General features: G+C 43.4%; 1 protein-coding gene across 3 annotated transcripts; it reads right to left on the bottom strand.

The window, feature by feature from the left end:
• Window positions 1-318: 318 nt before the first annotated feature.
• RPP30 (ribonuclease P/MRP subunit p30) lies at window positions 319-18,684 on the bottom strand. 3 transcript variants are annotated; one of them, XM_032115941.1, is made up of 12 exons: window positions 18,561-18,682; window positions 17,498-17,553; window positions 17,152-17,208; window positions 16,351-16,425; window positions 15,744-15,815; window positions 13,919-14,008; window positions 11,041-11,130; window positions 8,828-8,944; window positions 5,275-5,304; window positions 4,821-4,858; window positions 3,621-3,700; window positions 319-2,232 (listed from the first exon to the last, which is right to left on the bottom strand). In XM_032115941.1, the coding sequence occupies exons 1-12, from the start codon at window positions 18,640-18,642 to the stop codon at window positions 2,123-2,125; spliced, it is 897 nt and encodes a 298-aa protein (XP_031971832.1). In that variant the 5' UTR covers window positions 18,643-18,682; the 3' UTR covers window positions 319-2,122. The 3 variants fall into 3 exon arrangements, with proteins under 3 accessions (XP_031971832.1, XP_031971834.1, XP_031971833.1); XM_032115943.1 differs by lacking the exon at window positions 13,919-14,008; XM_032115942.1 differs by lacking the exons at window positions 319-2,232; window positions 3,621-3,700 and adding an exon at window positions 3,707-3,947 and having other exon boundaries at window positions 4,793-4,858; window positions 18,561-18,684.
• Window positions 18,685-19,622: the final 938 nt, after the last annotated feature.

Consider the following 19,622-nt stretch of genomic DNA (forward strand, 5'->3'; position numbering starts at 1 on the left):
ACTGCTGGCTAACTTGGTCTGTTCATCACCTAACCAAGCAGCAGTTCAATCATTCAGGCACCCAAGTGGCCACAGCAATGTGCTTCAGGAAACTGGGAGAGAAGAAACTTTTCAATCAGCTCCTGAAGCACTGTATCTAATAAAGGGCAAAGAGGCAGAGTTTAATTTTTGTAAGTCAAGCAAGTAGCAAGAAGAATCTCAAGCATTCAAAGCCTCCTTCCATATGTTAGTTACCTTTTGTCACGCTTAAGGTAGGTTATTCTCTGGCCAAGGCAAGATTAACATATTGTTCAGAAAACTGCACCAAAGACATTTTGCTTCTTCTGTGGTTAGAGCATAATTTTAGAGGTAAGTCCATACATGACAAACTACTTTATGCATATATATATATATATATATATATATCCACACACATATATAAAAAACTCCCCAATACCTATAGTAAAATGGACTCAAGTCACAAAGTCAACAAGTAATAACATACAGGAAACATATTTTATATTTGTTGAATGAAGCAAAAGCTGTTGTAACTTACACAAGCATTATATAGAATTGTTAAGTCTATGAGAACTTCATCTGTTCCGCTCAGTCCAATTACCAAGAGCTCAGAAATAACCCACTGCAGGATTTCTGCTATATTTTACATGTTACAACTTACACTTTTCAACTTTCTGTCAGGCATCAATAGAGAACTGAAATATTCACAGTAAAACAGGCTCAACAGTATCTTAGTACAGTAGCTTACATGATTTTTATATTCATTTAATGAAAAGAAAAACTTCAGTCAACATTTGGAAGACCTCTGAAAATGCTCTGCTGATTGTATCTGTTTGATTGGTTTTTTGGCAGCCAGATTAGGCTTACTGAGGCATTAAAAGGTAGGAAAATGGAAAAGCAAGAGGCAGCAAAATGAACACGTGCATAGACAACAATTTCAGAGCAGGATGTACAGAAGGAAATGGTGCAGTAGAGATGACGTGAGGTGAAGGTTGCTCGGGCCTAGGTGAGACAGCTCCTACACTGCAACATCTCCTGCTGAGCACGCATTCAGTGTAACCTTGGGCTCTCCCTTCCCACCTCTGGCAACCATCGAATGGTACTGCCTGGTTTTAAATGCTGCAGGACACACAATGGCCTTTAGGATATTCATCTGGCAGGTCAGGTCAGCCACTCCTATTCTAACCCAAATCCAAGATACTTCCTAGCAACTGACAAATCCTGGGATCTTCATTATAGCCATTGATCACAAAACTGAATAGGAGGCAATATATTTTTTTTTTTTACTGTACTGTGGTGGCTGATTGACCTGGCATACAAGAGAGACTTCTTTGTAAGACAGTCCCTGGTGCCAAAGACTTAGTGATTATGGTGAGGGAAAGGAGCCTCTCCCAGGATGCCTTGTTCGGTTATGGTAATGTACCCCAGTTCAGCTTCCCCGGTGTTTGTTAGCCACACCCCTGTACTTAAGCTCGAGATGTCACAGGCTCGGGGTCATTTGCCTCTGTAAACCTTCACAAGTCATAGCAATAAACAGCTTTCTGTGGAACTCTATGCAAGGACCCTTCTCAACTCCTTGCCGTCAGCTTAATATTACCGAAGCCATCCCTGCGTCTGTGCGTTCATGCGTGTGAGCCACACAACCAAAAGGGACTAAGTAATACTGTACTATTACTCTTCTTCACAGGCCACTTGAAGTTAAACTTCATCTACTGGCTAGCAGCTGTACAGAGATGTGCTTAAAACTTGAGAAACCAGAAGAGCTAGACTATGAAAGCATGTGTACTTAGACATGTTTTTAATAAAAAAGGAATGCACGTGTACAAGTGAAAATTTCCATGATAGAAACGTTCTGCTGAGTTTGCATTAACTTCAGGAGACCTAAGGCAGGGGGAAGAGTCAGTCTCCTGACCTTGGCCAGAAGCCAGGCATGACCTCTCAGATGTGGTGAATACCATTCAGCAGTCTCATTCACACAGCTTTCCTCACTTGAATGCTGGAAGAGTAATTCTTCTGCAGACTAAGCAAGGTAGTAAGGGAAAAATTAGGCTGGCTGGAGGTTGGAGGAAGACTCAACACTGGGTAAAGAAGAGATGGAGGCTCCTGCTGACAACTGGTTCAGTCCTCAAGCTTGAGTCTTAGCTTTTTTGCAGGCTGGCACTGCGGCTTCTTCCTCCTCAACCTTGCGAGGCTTCTTCACCGTGTACACCACACCACAGGCACTCTTTCGAGTTTCTGGAATATGCAAGCAGAAGCTGCAGTACCAGTACCTCAAATACCCAAATAAAACACATTTAAGGCATACTCAATTCAGGTGTCCATGCCCCAAGCACAGCTGGAGCCAGTCAGTCAGCACACACAGCAGAGAAGAAACCTGCATGGGCAGGAGCTCGGGATCCACTGCATTACAGAGTGGAGAAACTGCAGGGGGGAAATACAATGGTGGGTGTAGAGTTATAGCAAACCAAGGAAAACCGAGGTCTGCAGGGCCTGGGGAGCTGCAGAGACACAAAACCATAGGAAACCAGGCTTAGTCAGTTCAATAATCACAGAGGGACACATTCTTGAAGCACTGTCAAAAGCATTTCTGAGCCAAACTTACTGTTCTTAAAAAAATACTAAAAAATGCATTCACATACCCCAGGATTCTTAGACTATGTGGGCACAGCTGTATTGGCAGAGGATCCCCTACACACCAAGGAAGTGATCTGATGGTATTCAAGGATTTTATTTACTGAACCCTCAACATTATTATAAAATACTGGTGTGTGATGTTACCCAAATCCTCACATTTGTCAAATAACCCACTTGGAGCCCAATCCACTTTTGTAATTACCAGCGGGAAGCTTCTGTGCAAAATTTGAGTTAGAAGAGATTCCCTACAAATACTCTATTAGCAAAGAGGCTCTGCAAGAAGCTTGCCAAAATATACTGACTTATTCTGGGCTAGTATCCTCTCTGGGACAAGGGAAATGACACCTGCTATTTAATTTCACAGATAAGATAGATGACAGGCTTGAGAAAGCCCACATAAATTTGACAATTCCTTCAACACACTCTGTATCTCTATGTAGATGAGTAGCAGGCTGGAGAAAAGCCTGTTGATTTTGCCATGAGTTTGAAATTATCCACACTGAAAAGTGAGTCAGAAATAATCCACATACTAAAGCATCAAAAAGGGATATGACTAATGTTGCTTCTGCATACATACGGCAAAAAGGCAAATGCAAAACACACGCATACCCATTTCTTGAAATCAATCACTTAGTTTCTGTCAGTGTCACCAAGATCAGCATTCAAACCTTTCTGAAATGGGATAGTTTCACTACAAAGCACAGCAGGCAGGCCCCTATTTTGGCTAAACCATTTATGAATCATTAATGTGGTTGAGCGAGTCCTCCAGCACAGACAGCACCATCAGTTCAGCCACTGATTTGCCAACATGGCAATGAGGGAAAATAAAAACACCCTTGCCACACAAGCTCCTCTTCATGCATTGGACAAAGAAGCTAAAACCCCAATGACTTGCTCTGTAAGGTCTCAGACCTTTTGGAGAATATGCATCAACAAGAGCTTAGTTCATCAAACGCACACGCTCCTTAGAGGAGCTTACAAGTGCTTACCTCCATGCAGCATGGTGGCTCTGCAGTTGGTGGACACAGCTGCCTTTGCTTCGCTTTCTGACAGGCCAAACAGCAAACCTCTGTCACTGCTGCTCAGGATCAAAACACATGGAAGCAACAAACAGAACAGGGAAGTCTCTCTGCACGATAGGTTTGCTTACTCTGCAAATAACTGGGAATTAGCGAAGCTGTAACTCAAAGTGACATTTTGCATAAGGTTACCCAGAGGCGGTGAAATGAGGCACCCAATTCTCCTGGCTGCAGTTCCCCAGCAGCCCTCCTGGAAAGCTCCTGGCAGCGTTGTGTCTTTCCAGACAAGAAGCTGTACTTTTGAAAATAAGAGACTGTCGACGCAGGAACATTTTAGATGTGCATAATCAAGCAAAAAAATTACCCCACAGAAAATTTCAGTTTTGGGGACATGGCACTGTCTGATACAAAAGCATTAAGCTGAAGTTTCCAGCCACCTTAGCAGGGATGACATCACATTAGCTATGTTAATTTGGGTTGAGCCTGACTGCTCATTTTAAGAGGGAAGAAAATGTTGTGCATAAAATCCTTCCAGGCCACACAGCCTCCCACACAGTTCTCATGACTCAGAGCATGCTCCTTCACTTTGAGGGACAGGCCAGATATGTGCTTCTGGGGTGGGAGAGTAATAAAAATGCATCTGAACTCCTAAGAGGAGGGAAGAAAAGACACTCTCCTTTGTTTCTAGAACACAACCTCTTATTTAACATTACATGGGTACCTAAGGACTGGAAAATTCAGAACAGAAGTAGTTACTGCTCAGATGGAAACTTCTAATTTTACATAAATACAATTTTATAGCTTCTGCTACCAAAAATGTGGCACTTAGGAGATACTAAGTAATAATTTCTTGTTTGGTTCACAGTGTCCATAGATTTTTATAGGTTTTATTCATTTCTCTACTTATACCCACCCAACATTAATGCATATCACAACAAAACATTCCTGTAGCTGAACACAAACATCATTATTTACAGTGACTGCTCATGCCACCTCATGACCAAGATCTGCTGCCCCTTCCACACACAGAGCTCTGATTCAGTGAATTGGTCACCAACAAGTACCACTGTATAAAGTTCAAGGACTGTAAAGGATGAAAAGAATTTCAACACCACTTCAAAGTTTCAAATGTTACTACTAACTGCTGCCTTTGACTTCAGAAAAGGATACAGATTAGCAACATCGTAAGGACCTCGGAGTTCTAGAGGCTAAAACAAAACAAAGAAGTTTGGATATGTGAGTGCCCTCGCTTGCAGGCTGACAGTGTGAGCAGGCAGGGCAAGGCTATCAGACAGGCAAGATTAAATGCTATATAATAGCAAGCTACTGAAGGTACTAGGAAATCAAGCAAATGTCACTATTTTGGCAAACAGAGTCACTCTGTCTGGGAGAAAACTGTCATGGAAAATGCATTTTTTTGCAGCAGCAAAAAAATCCCCCAAAAACCAACAAAACAAACCAACCAACCAAAAAAATCCCCAAACCCACAATACAATTCTTTGGTAATGGCAATCATATTTAAACTTACAAATTTTATATGTTTAATATGTAATTAAAGCTGTATTTTCAGCCACAGATAAATCTTCAAATTGTTCTGACTTTAAAAAAAAAATCTGGGACTTACCCTTTCAGCTGCACTAGATATAACTATGTTCTGGAAAACAAAAGAAAACAAACATTCATCTGTCAGACAGCATCAATAAATGAAAAAAAAAAATTAGCAAGAAGCAAAGGCTTCATGAGCACTAGCTAAGTTCAGGCTCAGGGCCCACTTGAACATCAGAGTATCTGATGCCCTCAGATGAAGTGAGCTCTATTCAGGGTGGGCATCTTAATTTGGGGACACAACTAAACTCAGTTATTGCCCTGTCCCCTACACAAAGAGGGGCACAGGCACAAGCCCTCCCTTGTAATTACAAACCTCTCACAGCCAGACAGGAGATGAATAAGTACAGCACCTTTTAGAGGGACAGACTAAGCAGTGTAAGTGTCAAGAGTGATGGTATTAAGCAAGCACCTATTAGCCTGTATCTCTCATAGAGGACTTCAAAGCGCCCTTAAGGGTAAAGAAAAAATGCAAAGCTGCAGGCACTGTGTTAAGAAGTGTCCCCTTTATTTACAACAGCTGAAAGAGGCCCAATACAAACAACTCACCCTGAGCTGTAACAGAAATGGATTTAGGAGTCCAGAATCCCCCAGAAGGAGCTTACAGATGGTGCCTTGAGACAGTTTGGTGCTCCCAAATTTTCAGCCTATACTGTTGCAGTATAACTCAATGCTAAGCACTCACGTTGGCCTTGACCATACTCACACTGCTTCCGGAAATGTATCTACACCTAGGCAGTGGCTGCCTCTTTGCGCCACACACTCATTTCCCTCAACACTGGCACCCCTGTGAAAATCACCAGGCAAAGAAATCCTTCTCCCTTCTCTCACAAAAGGTTTCTGCAGAACACGTATGTGACTACACAGGGGCTGGCAGATCCCACAGCTCAGCTGCCAGAACTCTTCTGATGTTAAGCTTCCAAGGATGCTCACCTAGGGGAAGCCTGTTTTGCATAGCTGGTAACTCTGCAGCAGCAAAATCTCCTTGCACCTTTTATGATACTGAATAAAAGGCTTTCGGAATTCTTGCTTGAGTGGGTGAGAATGAGAATTGTGCTGAGGCAGAGACAGACTTTCCCTCTCTGACGTCAGTACCACCAACATATCATGCCATCTCTGGTTTCAAGGTGGGGCTTTAGATCCCTTCCCCACTCTGCTTGGCTTCTCCTGCCACCTCCCCAGCACAAAGAGCTGGGCAGGCACTGGAAGAAAATGCCCTGTATGCAGCTGGAACTCAGCAGCTGGAAGACCTACATGAAAATGAGTGCATGTTCACACTATGCCCAAGGTTTCCTTGTGTGCTGAGGAAGAGAGGATGACTCTGATGAGGACAGATTACTCTGCCTTACCATAAGGAAAGCCAGAAGCAGAAGCAATATATACATCAAAGTGACTTAACAGCACACATCCAGATGGAGCCTAAGACATTTTTTTTTTCTGAATAGTTCACCTTTAAAATGACTACACTATGGATCCCAAAGGTGCTTTTGAGCCTCAGTGGCGCTGACTGCAAGAGTTTGCTGGGAAAATTCAAGTCTCCTGCTCCAAACTGTAGAAACTAATGCCTGTTGCCCAGGCTCAGAGAAGCTCGCAGAGCAGCTGCATGAGACATCTCAAACCAGCACGGAATTGTGGATCACATCTGCGCATTGGAGATATGCTCTGCCTGGTTCAAAGGCAACTGGTTTCCATTAGGGGACGGGTAAGATGGAGGAAGGAGACAAGAGCAGACAAGAAAAGCACTCCTGGCAAGCGAAGGAGAGGCAGGCAAAGGCAAATCCAAGAGAAGAGCTAAAGGGAAAAACTCAAAGGCAAAACACTGTCTCCCCAGGTAAAGCAGACAGCAGCTGTTCAGCACACTGCTCCGGGCAGCCTCCAACTCAGTTACCAAAACACGGGAGGTGAGGGACTGTGGCTATACACACCTTCTGTCTGGCAAGGCAGGTGAGCCTCTCCTTCATTCCCTGCACATTTTAATGTTTTAAAGACGCTGCTCAATGCCAGCCCTGAGAACACCAGTAAATTTCTGGAAGTTTCTCTGCCCTGCTATAATAGAGGAATAAAAGGATCCAAAAGCTACTACAGGTTCAGCAACTACACGTTACAGAAGGTAAGAGTTGCATGCCAGGTGCCAATGGAAGCAGCCTACGGACCAGCCATCCCATGTCTCATTTAAACAAGGGCCTTTACCTCACTGATGGAGGCAAACTCTCAGTAAGGGCTAATAACCATCTCTGCTGGTCCACAACCTACTCAGTCTGGAGGCAAAGAACAAAGACAAGCTAGCAATCCTCTTCCAGTGCCTAACAACAACTTGTCATATGCAGCTCCAGCTGATTTACCTTCCAGGCACAGATGAAACACTATAGACTGACAGACGCAGAATGAAAGGGCACCGTGCACAGACTGAGCGCCTGAGCGTCTCACTTGCCCTGTGACATCAACTCAATTGGTGCTCTCCAGTTCATCAAAAACCATGTGAGAAGCACATCTTGAACTGCCCAGATGAAAGGGGAGCAGCATCAAAAAGGGTATCTCAGAGGAAAGGGGTCTAGTGCGTAGAGAAGTCATGTCCAAGTCAGTACTTCATGTCATTAACTGCCAGAGCTGGGCTTCTCAGGAAAGGCTGTGCAAATATTTCTTCTGTAGCACCAAGGAAATTTATCTGTTTGACCCACCCTGCTGTCCTACAAAAGCTGCCATGCTTGAGGAGAACTGAGCTAATGATGGATCTACTTTTAATTTGCCTTCCAAGCTCTGTATCCCACTTCAGATTTTCCAAATCCAGCTACCATTCAGATCCAGTTTCTCTGGACAAGCCACATGTGGCAGAGGCCATTTACAATGCAGAAGGGGGAGCTACAATTTCTGTTAACTTTGATATGTATTAGGATATGACCCCCTATTAAAAAGCATGCCCTGAGAGGACACAGCATAAGAGACAGCTTAACCTGGTAGCCTGGGAGGAGGTAAGTTATGAAAGCAATGGGTTACAGGCATCTCAAAGTTACTTCTTCCTTGGGTTTCAGTAGCATGGAAGAATGCAGTTCATCTGACTGCAGCCAAGCCTTGGCTGACAGCCAGCTAGCTGTTAGGTCTATTTTGGACACAGGGAATTTACTAACCATTTAGCAAAACAAGGCTTCTACATTCTTTTCTTACTGTTTTCTAGCCCCCATATTCAAAGTATAGAGTCAAAAAAGAGCTTTTGGCCTATGAAAGGGAGGATTTTAAAGAAATACATGGATTTCAGTTCTAGTGCAAACCCTTAGATGTTTGGTACTTTATCCCCCCTCCATCCTCTCCCACCTTTGTTTTGGGAATTGCATACCATAAGAACACATGGATTGTTCTGGAAAAGGAATCTAACGGCTTGATATCTTAAGAAGAAAGCATGCACTGGTACAAGACTGGAAGTATCTGGAGCTAGAATGATTGTGTCCTTGTGTTAGTAGGCCAAGATTAAGTCACAGCTTCAGATGCCCCAGCATCACACTCATTTAAAATGGCTCAGTCTGTACAACTCCAGAAGTATTTGAACTAATTACCTTGTTTTCACTTTGAGAGCTTACCTTTCCTTTGCAGATCTGCATCAGGCTGATGGCATTTGAAATTGTGTATCTTCTCATTGTGGAGTCTTTGATGGCAGGCGTGTAAAGAAGTTCAAAGTAAATGCCTCGATCTATTGCCTTCACATGAAAGAGAGCGATCAAAAATCAAAAGGAGAGAAGCCTAACAATCTAACAACTGCTGTCTATTATTGATGTAGCTTATTCTCAGTTTAACTGTGTCATATACGAAAAAAAAAAAAAGCAGAACTGTTCCAGTAAGAGCACAAGCATAGCATGAAAGAAGAGCAGGGGAAGGCTTCACTGTACACCAGATACATGTGCATAAATCTTCGGATGACAGATAAATGAGGTTTAACAAACAAATACCAGCCACTTATTTGCTGTAATTGGCTATCACTAATATATACATAGTATCACAGAGCCGAGGAGACAGATAACCACTGCTGGTTATCTGCTGCCTTGAAACTTTGAGGACTCTACTCCACTAGGCCCACACCCTGCTGTAAGAAAGATCACCACCTCCCTCAGTACCCATGTCTTGCAGATGAAGAATTTCTCCTTGCACAAAGCAGCAATGAGGACCCTTCTTCTGTCTCTCAGCACACTCCGGTGTTTGTGACTATGTTAAATAACAGTGAGTCACAGGAGAAGTTTCAAATAGTAATACTGATAATATTTTCAGCTGCTTTGACATCCTTTGCTATCTGTCAAAGTGCCTCACCAAAAGCCTAGTATTCTTGTTTTCGCAAACATAGAAAGGTTAAGCAACTTGCACACAGTGTGCTAGCGATAAAGACACAATGTAAAGCCAGGAATTCCTTGTTCCATGGCAATCCTACGTTTGCCTGAAATGACACTCTATGTTTACACAAATATTATTAAAATATGCTGCAATGGTAATACTGTAAGAGAGTCCAGTAACTGAATACAGCTGCAATTAATCCAGCTCCCACCCATGCATGACCTCTGCACGCAAGCACAACAGAAGCCATATATGCATTGAATGTTTTACACAGAACTGGCCTGATATCTGCAAACAAGATCAGCCTTAACTTATCAAAGCCAAACAGGTGATGGCAAAACACCAATTTCCAGTCAAGGTGATTTTTAACCTCATCCCTACCACTTCAGCTGCCTGCTACTCTGTCTGGCATCATAACAACCAAAACTGACTGCGCCAGGGTGCACAAATCAGTCCAACAGACAGACTGCCTTGAAGCTGGGAGTGTGGAAGATGAATAGCAGCTTGCAAGGAAAATGTCTCCCAACACAGGGCTTTAAGATCCACATAGCTCCTTACCTGGGTCAGCTGCTGGAGTTTTAGCCAGCTAGGGTGCTTTCATACAACATTGTTATTCCAAGTGGAATGTTGAAATCCACAGTTTATAATAAAGTCCAATGTATTATTTTTATTCTGTCTCAGAATTAATTCTAGTTAATATTAAATTCTTATTCTAGGTCAAACTTTCTGAGAAAAGGAAGTAGGATTACTAGCCAATTCCAAATTTAAATTTTTAAGTACTAAGGACTACATCAGCCAAGAATATCCATCTGGAACAAACCTTTACATATATTCAGAGGAGAAAACAAGTTCCCCTAAGAGTATGTTCAGATTAAGTTTTCTGGCAAACTACCAACAGCAGGCAGAACTACATTTGATCCACACTGATAGCCATCTTGGGTCCCACAGCACATATTTAGCAATGCCACATTTGGTTCATTTACCAAGACATTATTTTGTCCAAGTATGGATTTAATACAGTTGTCTTTCAAGTAACCAGCACAACATCCTTCTCCTAAATTAACACTGCCATTCACATTTCCTGTCTTTTAAATCAAATGGCTGTTTATCTATTCTGACACAGCTGTACCATTTCTGGTTTGGGAAGCAGCTTAGTCAGCAATCACACCATATCTCCCTGCTTAGCAGTGTAGTGGCCTTAAGGCTCTCTTTTCATTCCTTGGGAACACCACTTCTGCCTTCTTAAGTGGGGGACAGGAGGAGAAAAAGAAAGAACATACATCACTGTGTATTAAATGCTGCTGTGGAGACCCTGAAGTGAAGGACATTTGAAACAACATTATATATTATGCAAGAAAATAAAAGAACCACTTGGATAGGAATGGTGGGAGGAAGGCTGTAGGGAATTTGACTCAAATTCTGTATTTAATGTCAGTCTAACAGCAAGAAAACAATTTAGATGTAAATTTACCATATTCACAGGGGGCCTTCGGAAGTAGAATGGCAGCTTTTCTGTTACATTTATGCAGACCAGATCCACATCTAGTGTTGTGCAAGCAATCTACAGCAAAGAAACAGGAACAGATTATTATATATGCCAAAAAATGCATAACCAATTTAAGGTGCACTAATAGTCTCCTTCATTTCTTAATGCAACAAATGTCTCTCCAGGGTGAGCTCAGTTTTAAAATTAAGAGGTACTATGCCTTGCAGATATGCCAATAGAACAGCAGGACTATAGATGCAGAGCTTGAGCATTTGAGATTTAAAACCCAAGTCTTCCCTTTCTTATAGAACTAATTTTCCAATAAAATAATGGCCAACCCCAAGGCAGCATTTACTTTTTTTTTTTTATAATCTGACAGAGGACATGCAGAAGCAATGCTGGGAACTAACAGGTAATACCCCAGTTTACAAAGGGAAGAGCCCAGGAACTGCCCCTTGTCCCATCATGCTCTGCTTCCAGTACAGCACCTGTTTGTTTTCAAGATCAATTACTTAGACCAAAAGCAAAGAAGAAAAGACTGAAAGAAAAGCAGGATGTTAGACAGTGACTGGTGGTGCCACACACCCAATACTGGAGACCAACCCCCAGAGTCTCAGTTTCCTGGCTGGGTGGAGAATGTGCAGCTTCTCCTGACAGCCATGCCTCTGGCAGAGTCTGGAGACAGCACTGAAGGCTACAGTTTCAGAATTTGCTTTGAAGTTACACCACAATTTACAGGTGTGTAAGAGATGGAGGGAATGAACAAGGGGCAGAGGCTCCTCACAGTGACATACAGGGAAAATTAAGGTTACCTAAAAGGAAGTCCTTGATTTACATTGATCTCATGCACACAAGGTAGGAATTATGTATGCCTCCCCTGCAAGGATGATTACACAGGGCCAGACTAATGTCTGTAAGCAGTGTTGTTACAAAGAAGATAAGATAGGCTGAAGAAGTTGAAAAGGCATTTTCTGTGTGTAGGGGAACACTCTGCACTCAGAAACCTGCCAACAACTGCTCCAAATACACCTGGGCCAGGTGCCAACCATTCATCCATCCCGCCTCCCAGCAGAACTAAAGCAGTGGGGGCTGTGAGGAGCCCCAGGGGTAGGGGCTGCTCTAACACAAGGCACGCTACTCCTTAGCAAACTGGTCTTCTACCAGTTTGTTCACATGGAATTTGGAGGAGATGAGAGCAGAGGCCCAACTTTAGGAATGTTTCTTAGCTGTTGATAGCATTCTCTCCTAGACAAGAGAGCCACAGTACACATGGCAGGCAAACCAAGAGGTTTTTGAAGTTAAAATGTCTCTGCCAGGACATTTAGACTAAACTTTTTCTTCATGCCCTACCTTTATCCTCCATTAGGCAGGACACAGTTGGAATCCATGGCACAGAATTAGACTTGCATGTGGAAGTTCACCCTACAACAGCCAGTTTTCCTCCTTTGCTTACAGGAGGTACAAATTACTACACAGAAGTGATTTATCGGAACATGCACAGAAAAAATAGCTCTGAGTCATGCCCTAGAAAATACATCAGTGAGGTCATAAAAAATTCAGGAAAAGATAATGCTGGAAATTAAGGAAAGCAAGAACGGACATCAGACACATGCAAGTTGCCCTATGTGATGAGAAATCGAGCCTTCCTAATCAGCTCCAGAAACACTGGAAAACTCTTCTCCATTTTGCCAATTAAGCACAGTGGGAGAGGGAGTGACTCAAAAACCAGGATATATACAAGATTCCAGTGACATGACCATTTCAGAAAATACCACCAAAGAAAAACAGACTCATACTTCCCCATGAGGATTTCCTGCACTGTATGAAAAACTGGAGAGCAGATTTCTCCAAGAACTGTAATGCTCAGCCTAGCTTTGGCTCCCAGACAAGTCAGACACGCAGGCAAGTTAAGGTTACCCTGCCTGCTGAAAAGATCTGAAGTGCAACAACTTCATCCAGAAAATATCACGCAGCAGTTGCACAGCCCAGCACCCGCTTGGCAACACTGTGGGCAAGAGCCCCATCTACTGGGAAAGCCCAGCCAGCCATTAAATACATTTGCTACTGTTTGGATGCTCTGAAGCAAGCTTTGGCAAACATTTTAGGAATAAACATTGAAATTTGACTTTGCCCTACACCTTCAGACATATATGTAAGTTTTTTAGATACTGGTGATGTACTAATTGCTTACAAACAGCAGACAGAGCTAATTAGTACCATTAAAACAATCAGAAATCTTAGAAAGCAAAATTTTTGAAAAGCAGCAGGTACAGACCCTATTACCTGCATGGAGTGGGCATTCCTGTTGCAGGCCAAAATAATCTTTTTGGGAGACTTAAACAATGAACATGTTCTACAGTTGGCAAACATGGCTTCCTCATGCCCTTGAGGATATAAATTATTTGGAGAATTTAAGCACATCTTTCAGTACATGTCACTGCCACACTCAGTCACAGAAGAGCTTCCCTGGCTTGTGACAAGAAGGCACAGACTAGTTTTCAGCCATGCTAAAATTAGAGGACATCTCCAATGGTCATGTAATTTTTTCAGAACAACATGAAAAATCTTGTTCTATGGAGAACAATACAAATGCCAAAGTGTTGGTGAGAAAGTGATGCTCTTGAGGTAATATTGTCACCAAAAGCCAATAGGAAGTTTATTTGTCATGCAAGACCCACTCTTGAAGGCTTTATCCTTAATAATGCAACATCCATGAGTTGTAAGAGCCAAACTGTATGTGCTGAAACCCCCTGCACAATGTCACTTGCACCGGACTCCCTGTGTGATACCTCTATGAAACTGACCCAGCTCTCCATAGAGTCACACATTCTAAAATCTCTAAACAAAAGCCAACCATACAAACCTGCCCTGAATGTGAAAATGTAAGGATGAAGTCTTTCATCTCATGCAGTTTGCAAGAAACACGCTTGGGTTCCACCCCCAGTTCGAAGTGCTGCCAGCATGGAAGCAAAGGAGATAATCTCACTGACAATCCTGCTTCTTTCCCCACACCCTGTCCATCACCTGCCAGAGTGTCAGCTTAACCAGGCACTGTCTGCTCTGGCCTGCCCAGAGCACCGCCACCCGCTTTGCGCTGGCACAACTCTCCGCGTGGCTGAGTGCTGAATCACGCTGGGAAAGCGGATCTGCCTGAAAAATAACTTGGCAAAAACTCTGGTTACTGCTCAGCCAAAAGCAGGCTCCTCAAAGCAAACTGCCATGCAGCTAAGCAAGCAAGCAGCCTCAGCAGCAGGGCAGACAGGGACCTGCAGAAATGAGTGGCTGTTTATGCCAGTTTAAACACCACCACAGCTGGACATCCAACTGCAGCAGGAGTCGTGACATGGCTGAAAATAAACAATAATAAACCTTAAGTGAGAGAACACCCTTTTCCCAAAAAACAACACAGCACACCCCTGCTGATTACCTAGTTTCAGGTGCTTGTTTAAACACTTGATAAACTAATTGAGCTCACTTGAGAAGTGAGATTTTATACTATTGCCAGAGATCAAAAGAAAAGTGGAGAGTGGCCCATGAAAATATTTTAAACCATCTGCCTCTGTCACATCCCTAAGAGTCCTAAAATCTTGCAAGGGAAATAAAATTCAGAAATTAGTTTCATTTAGCTGTAACTCTTATAATTAATGCTTGAATCCTGCTGAAAAGTTCTTTAAAGTTCATGTTCTTCTACAGCCTCTTGCTTTGTACTTTACTTGGACAAGTCTTGAAAGAGGAGAGGAAATAACGTAGAAAAACAAAACAGAAGAAAACAATTTTAATGTGGCAAAACAGGTACTCTGCAGTACTAGAAAGTGGCTTTAACTTATTTTAAAAAAACAACCACCAGACTCATTTTAACTGAGAAGTTCCCTTTGAAGGTAAATTCTTCAAAGAAACTCACTTTTTTTTTGCCGTGCCTGTGCCTCCTTCACACTGCTTTAAACTGCACACCTGCTTGCTGCCTGCCAAGGCTAACAGAGATGGGACACTTCCACCTACTCACCCAATTCAGACTTAAGGTTATTATTTATGAGCTTACAACAGGTCAGACATCACAATTTCGGGTTTTGTAAGAAAAATTCTGACAAAAACGTAACTTGCTTCAAGGTGCTCCACCTGATCAGAACATCGACACCAGCTGTTATCAAGTACTTGAGAAAATTTAAATAAGAATATGAAGGAAATGGAGGTGAACACCTATCAGGTAACTCACAGAACCACATTAGCTCCACTTTAAAATCCTCCCTAGCATTTCAGAGACCAGGAACAAAGAAGATCGCAAGCACATTTTAGGGAAGTTGCCAAGAGCTTGAGAAGTTAAAGCTCAAGACAGACATTTTCTATATGATGATAGTACACATATATTGGGGGAAAAAAAAGATGTTTTTTCCCCTCACTAGAGTACAAGGAACACAAAGGCAACCACAGTGCAGAGGCATACAAGTCCATTCATCAGGTAGATGAGGTAGATGTTTCAGACTTTAACCTGTCACCTCAGGGTCTTGCAGCCTCCTGCAAATCCTCCCAACCCCCCCCTCAGCCTATTAACTGACCAGACAGCCTATAATGCTTAATTAGGTCCATGAGGTCTTTATAAAATGGGAAATAAAATCAAAACAAAGCATGTACTTGGCACAAGGCACAAAAAGTTACTGAATGAGCATTACCGATGAGATGATTGTACTTACATGGAACAGTTTCTCAGTTTTTGGAAATACTGCTATGATGTCATATAACCTTATATTTGCAGATGTTGATCTCTACAAAAGGAGCAAACAATTACTACCTCGAATTCTGGCAGATGTCAAAGCTATGCACAATGATTATAACCAAAACAATGAGAAGAAAAATCCTTTCTCCCTGTCAAGTACTAAAACAAAGCCAATAATCATCCAATTACACAGCAGGTTTCTACAGTGAAGTCACTCATTCTCAGTTTGAGGCTTGTCCCACCCATCTACCAGGACACTTACACCATTTGCTTCGAACTTGTAGCACTAAAACATAACCAGAGACAAGGCTTGCTCATGGTCTCCTAGTTTATGCGCAGAAGTCCAGAAACAGAGGACCAGAACTGTTGTTCCATACTGACAAATGATCAACAGAAGCCATATCCAGTCTTGTAAGTCTGCATCTCCTCATGATCACATTATTTGTTAAAGATGCAATCTGAGCAATCACTGCTGAGTGCCCTATAAAATCCAGGTAGTTCTACCCGTAGAATTTCCAAAGTTTCATTCATTCAACTGAGAAAAGGAAATGAAAGTTAGAAAATTGATTGTTAAGTATCCTTACCAAGAGATTGCAGTGGGAAGGATCAGAAACAACAAGTGTTAGCCGGGTCAAGACTTTAATTCTTTTACATGTCCCCTACAGAAAAAGGAATAATAAAAAAATTTTTTTAAAAACCCAAAGCAAAAATTTGTGGTAATTTCCACCCAGTCTGCTATAAAAAGCAAATGGTGTCATGCTTACAGTCTTGCTATACTAATTTTCTAAAGTCTGTAGTGACCCTTCCCTAATTTATAGCATCTCTTTGATATTATACCTGTCCTTACAAAGAAGGACTTACTGTGTTTCTCTGGGGAAGGATGAATAGAAAGGAAAAAGAAGAAATAAAGAAAAACAATCGTGCAGAAAAATTGGGTATGTTTCACTACTGCTGTGATTCCCCAGGCAGGCCAGAACTGCAAGGAAAAGCAATTCTTGAATTAACCAATATCAGTGACCCATAACACAGTATTTGTATTTCTTTATATCCAAATTTTGCTCCATCAAAACCACAAAGTTATTTCCAAAACTTAAATTTCAAGAATTGTACTGTAATTATTCAACTACAAGCAGATTAAAAATTCACACAAAGCATTTTCTTTAATAATTTCTAAAATAACGAATAGAGCCTACCCTGATGCAAGTGTACTATTCTTTCAATGCTTGGTGTTTTAACCATGAAATAATGGACACATTTCTCTTTTTTGATTACCTCCTAATACATAAAATCACATATACAAACACACAAAGGTAAAAAAAGGTAACTCAGAATAACTATCTATCTATCTATCTATCTAGACATATATATAACGTAACTAGACATACTTGTACAATAGGTAAAGATGGAAACAACTCTGAAGGAGATACTGGCTTGATGATTTCCTTGAAAGAGAACAGAACAAAGTTATTAAAAATGTCATGGGTGAGGTTTACAAGTAAACAAAAATTGTGTTCCAATCTTAAGAAGAAACTGACCAGGCTAACAAGACTATTTTTGTGGGACAGTACATGAACCATATTAAAAATTAATCCCAGGGCAGTTCTACTGAATTATAAAATGTACTTGTCTCTAGATGTGCATTCTGCAGCTAAAGCTATCTGGGAACATGCAATAAGGCAGTAGGTTTACTAAAGAAACACAGCAAGAACAAATAACCCCAAGAAAAATTACCTGTTTCTTTTCCTTAAAATCGATGACATGATTAAGTGCAACTGCAGAATATCCCACTGAAAAACACACAGTAAGAATATTTTGTCCAGCAAACAAAAAGAAAACAAATCCAACGGGAAAACTGTAAAATACTCATTACTTAAATGTCTTTAAATTAATAATCACCTGCATATTTAGATTTCACAATATTTTTTAAGAAGACTGATTCACCCAAAAACTGCTTTAAAAGAGAAAAAAAAAAAAAAAAAAATCTGTTTGGCTTTTAACACAGCCCAGGCCTGACAACTCTTACTCAGTGGCAAAGCTTTATGAACACGAATACTTGGGCTTGGGGTTCCCAAAGGTCTGGCCTAGTTTGGTCCTGTTTATGACTTTATTTACGGAAAACTGCTAAGTACATTCAGGATAGTTGTTAGAACTGCGGACAACGCAGAGCTGGGAGGCATACTGCTATCGGAGAAGGCGAGGCCAGCATTCAAAACGATGCCAAGTAAACGGAGGCGAAGGTGCGTTTAAAGGGTTCTGAGGAAGATGATACGCTTGCCAGGGGCATTTAAACCACCCGCCCCAAACACTGGACAGGCAGCACGTGGCTGTACAACAGTTCTGCAGGAAACGACCCGGGCCGTGAGGAACTGCAGGCGGAAAAACTTGTCCATGTTGGGAAAAAGCCAACTGTTACGCTGGGATAAGCGGGCAGAGACAGAGCTGCAGGGCACACAGGAGCTTCCCCTGCGACCCAGTCCCGGGCAGACCCAGCCCGGGGCACTTGGCTTGCAGAAAGCTGCGGGCTGAGCGGGGAGAGCGGAGAGGCGCCGGGGGAAACGCGCCCACCGGCGGGGCTGGTGGCGAGGGTCGGCCCGTGCGGAGGGAAGGGAAGGCTCATCCCGGGGAGTCCGGCTTGTGCCCGAGCCAGCCCACAGGCTCCGGCTGTGCCTCCTGAGCCAGGGGAGCCGTCGCTCGCGTCCAGCCGCTCTCCTGGCCAGGGCCGGCCCGCCCTCCCCAGCTCAGCCCCACCGAGCCTCGGGCCGGCCCCGCTGCCCTCCCCGCTCGCAGGACTCACGGTGCGCCGCGGCCTCCAGCAGGCTCTGCAGGGACTTCTTGTCCAGCCCCTGCGGCAGGTTCAGGTCGGCGAAGCCGGCCATGCTCACGCCGCGGCGGGCGGGGCGGGCCCGGGCACGGCAGCGGCGCACGGCAGCGGCACCGCCCCTGCCCGCCCGCCCGCGGCAGCCTGGGCCCTGTAGTCCCGCCCGTGCCGGGCCGGCGCCGCTCTCAGTCAGCACAGCGGCGACAGGCGGGGCGGCTGCTCCACATGGCCGCGGGTGCCTCGGCGGTGGCCGGGGAAAGCCTGTGGGGTGATTGCTCAGGCCTCAGGCGGGACCCCTGAAGGTTCTCAGGCAACGCATCCCGGGCTCTGAGGGACATTCCCCCCGACTCAGGGGATCCCCCGGCTCTGCCGCTCTCCGCCGCCGGCCAAGGCTCGCCGCGCCCCTCAGAGCCGCCGGGTGCCCACCAGGTGGAGCGTTAGCCCTGCTCCAGTGGCGTATTTATCCCCTGTTAATCTGGTTCAGCTCCACCTGAATATTGCCAATGAAAATCAAACCCAATCTTTTCTATTTATATAATTCTAGAGTTATTTTCTTTCCTGCAAAGCCCCGAGTTGCCATGTCAAAGATATCCCCTGACACGGAAAAGGGCTGAGGAATTATCACAGACACAATAACCAGATAAAGTTCACTGTGTAGCACTGCTATGAAAAGTACAAATATAGTTCTACTGCTGAGAAATAGCACAGACTATGTAAAATACAAATGGAAATTCTCAGTAGGTGGTTTTTGGTGACTTAGAGCAGCTGCTGAAGACAGCAGGTCTGCAATTCCAGTCCAACTTCATGTGGCCAGGCCAAGGGGTGCTTCACTTTTTCTATCTTCAAATTGGGCTAAATGCTCACCAGGGGAAGTCTGTGGGGGGTATCTGGAGTCCCGAATTCTTAATGAGGCAAAAATGCTTCTAGCCAAGGCCAAGGCTGCTGCCAAACCCTGGAACATCCCTACTTACAGAGTCTGACCTTGATGCAGCTTGTGCCAGCTGTGCACAAGGGACTTCTGGGGACCTGGCTCATTTC

Source organism: Corvus moneduloides, chromosome 8 (assembly GCF_009650955.1).
Source record: "Corvus moneduloides isolate bCorMon1 chromosome 8, bCorMon1.pri, whole genome shotgun sequence".
NCBI classification, from domain to species: Eukaryota; Metazoa; Chordata; class Aves; order Passeriformes; family Corvidae; genus Corvus; species Corvus moneduloides.